The sequence below is a fragment of the Primulina eburnea genome, chromosome 16 (genome assembly GCF_022965805.1).
Source record: "Primulina eburnea isolate SZY01 chromosome 16, ASM2296580v1, whole genome shotgun sequence".
NCBI classification, from domain to species: Eukaryota; Viridiplantae; Streptophyta; class Magnoliopsida; order Lamiales; family Gesneriaceae; genus Primulina; species Primulina eburnea.
The window spans coordinates 23122543-23125670 of NC_133116.1; the positions used below are offsets into that span (position 1 = coordinate 23122543).

Below are 3128 nucleotides of genomic sequence, written 5' to 3' on the forward strand. Positions count from 1 at the left end.
TCAACTTTTAGATGCAACAAATATGTGTATTCAACTAATGTCTCGTTCTTCATACCAAACAATGACTTATTAATCGATAGTTAAAATAAAAAAGAAATATCTCAAAAATGGTGATTAAGATTTGAGAAAATTTCAAACTAGCTTTAGGTTACGCTTAGATGAGAATATTTGATTTGAAGAATGATTTCAAAAATAAACTTGAAATGACACATATCGTGGTTGTATTAAAAAAAATCATCACAATTATAATTGCATCAACATTGATTTATAAAAGATGAATTTGAAATTCCTCCAATATATACAATTTTTAATCTTTTATCGAAACACAATCTAGACATTTACATCCAACTATGAGTATTTATTTAATAATAAACGTGGAGACTACTGAAAAATAAATGTACCTCATACATATTAATAAATTGAGATAATATCATAAATAATGTCATTGTAAAGAAAGACTTGAAAGAAAATATTATTATTGCCATTTCATTAATATGCTTTTCAGGTCACTATTCTAAATTTTGAAATTTACACTTACTTGTTGCTAAACTGGACTTGGTCAACTAGAAAACCGCAAATTGCGCTACATTTCCCCTCAAAAAGTATAGCGTTCTTTCCAAAGGCGAATACCAAGTCGGCATCACTGGTAACACAATAATTATAGTAGAATTTGGCGTAACAGATCTCGGATTTAATTTATAAAAAATATATAATTGTCAAAAATATTATTTTTAATGATAATTATGGATCGAATCATCTTGTTTCATATTAATATATCTTTAATAACTAAAATTTTTGAGTAAAACAATCTACAATCTCAAATTGAAAGTTGAAAATGTGCCTGAATCGCATTGGCTGTGCTCATCTTATAACATTAAATGAAAAAAAGACAAAACTTTCGGCATAAAATCAATGATTTTTTTTAAAATTCCACATTGTTAAATTATTTTAAGTAATATTTCACAAAAAATTTAAGAGACAGTCTCACGAGTTAATTTTGTAAGTTTGTGAGACATATATTTTATGGTGGTCATCTACGAATTTTTTTTTATGTCGAAAATATTATTTATTATTATAAATATAAATATAATTGACATATTTTACAGTCAACTACATATTTTGAATTTCACAATAGAGGTGAGTATAAGTAGACATCTATTGCTACAAATGTGTATGAATAAACAACTTTCACTCACTCTCCATTTATGGAGATATTACAAAAAATATATATTCTCAAGTATAAATAATTATAATACTCAAATTATTATAAACTAAATATATCACACAAAAAACTTTTTAACGGGGAAATGCAAAAGAAATTGCCCATCATCAATGGAGTGGTGGACGATTAATCATAAAGCCAAAATTGCAAAGTCGCCAACGTCTTGAAAATAATCATCCACGTCGAGTGAACTGAAATCTTGAAACGAATCGTTCAACCCTCCAAAATTTGCTTCCAAAGTCATCAAATCACCGAGGAATTCTTGTGAATTATCAAACAATGAATGATCCTGAGGTTCCAAGTTGAAGAAATCTTCTAAAAATGAACTGTCCACAGGCAAAAGGCCATCGCTCCAGTAATCTGCAGGTGCCGCAATTGCTTCCACTTTGCACTCTGAAGCTTGCTTCAAATGTCGGATCGAATCATCCGGTGACTGTGAATCTATGGACTTAGTGGTTTCATTATCTTCACTCAAGCTTCTGAATCGGAGAACAGATGTCGGTGATGAGAGAATTTGCGACTCATCGATGGAATCGTAGCCGGATACCGACGGCACATCGATCTCCGGCGAAGAATCCGGAGGTGGAGTGGAGAAGTTGGTCAAAGCATCCGGCCCCCTCAGTTTTATCGCGGCGTTATCATAAACCATCGCTGCTTCTTCCGCCGTGTCATAGGTACCCAGCCAAAGCCTAACCTTTCTCGAAGGGTCCCTTATCTCCGCCGCCCATTTGCCCCACGGCCGCTGCCTGACGCCACGGAACTTCCTGGGCCCGCCTTCGGCGACCGCGGGAACTTCTTTCGTCTTCACCGGCTTGGGCTTCTGCCGAGCAATCTGTACACTTTTCCTCCTTCCATTTGTACAATTACCATCAACTTCCGGAACCATTCTGATCTCACTTACATATGTCTTCACACGTTTTCTTCGAAAGAGCTCAACTTCATCATCGGAGGAATCGGTGGCATCTGGGTCAGTGACCGATACTCGAACAGTTCTTGGAGCATGGAAACTCTTCTTCTCCTGCAATTTATAAATCTGCTTCTGCTTCTGCTCCGAAGGTGGTTTAATGAACTTCTTGGTGATATTCTTGTGCTCAGTGTGCTTCAATGGCCGCAACAAGCTCTGATCCATTGCCTCAAGAACTACGCCTCAGACTTATTCAGAGATCACAAATTCCAAAACGTCGAGATACGAGAATTTATGGCTAAATCTTGGGGGAGATTTAAAGAAGAAAAGTGTACCGTTTGTGTGTATTCTGGGCAAAAAGGAAAGTGAACAAGTAGACAATCCAAGAATCCTAGTCGTATTTTCTTGTAAAAATTGTCTACAGATCACAATTTTTCAGCAGTTAGAATTTTTGGTAGTGGGAAGGGGGCAGAGTTTGATAAGCACACTGGGAATCGGAGTCTTATAGGGTCGCCGAATCAGTCGGTCAACATAAATCTTACCTTTTATGTCGAGGAAAGATCGTGTTTATACATGAAACAAACTTGTATGGTAATAAAATATAACACAAAGTATACGTGACGATTACCACCATATCGAGGAAGTTTTTGTCTGCTAAAAAACAGCCTCTTACCAAAATTAAAATTTATTTTTTCCCTATCTTAAATAAATAAATAAATAAATTTAGTTTTGATTTATTTCTAGACAATTTTATTTTTAAATACAAATACTTTGTGTTTTAAGACAATACATGGAGGAAAATAACCCAAAAACGGTAGAGAAAGGAGAAATCAGAAATTTCCAAAAAACTTTTATATATCTAAAAATAAGTGTTATCTAGACATTATATTTAGTAGATTTTCATACTAATTTAGTCAATATCTTCTGAATTTATCTTTCATTAATTAAAAACAAATCACACAATTTGGTGGAACATCCTTCATATTAATTATTTTTATTATT

The 3128-nt window shown here is 33.9% G+C and overlaps 1 protein-coding gene across 1 annotated transcript; it reads right to left on the reverse strand.

Moving 5' to 3' along the window:
- Nucleotides 1–1228: 1228 nt before the first annotated feature.
- Nucleotides 1229–2627, reverse strand: LOC140817448 (ethylene-responsive transcription factor CRF4-like). Its single transcript, XM_073177133.1, has one exon. It carries the CDS (start codon nt 2349–2351, stop codon nt 1353–1355), a length of 999 nt encoding a protein of 332 aa, XP_073033234.1. The 5' UTR covers nt 2352–2627; the 3' UTR covers nt 1229–1352.
- Between the last annotated feature and the right edge of the window lie 501 nt (nt 2628–3128).

Coding starts and splice junctions, on each gene's coding strand:
- LOC140817448 (XM_073177133.1), bottom strand. CDS start 2,351: ATGGATCAGAGCTTGTTGCGGCCATTGAAGCACACTGAGCACAAGAAT.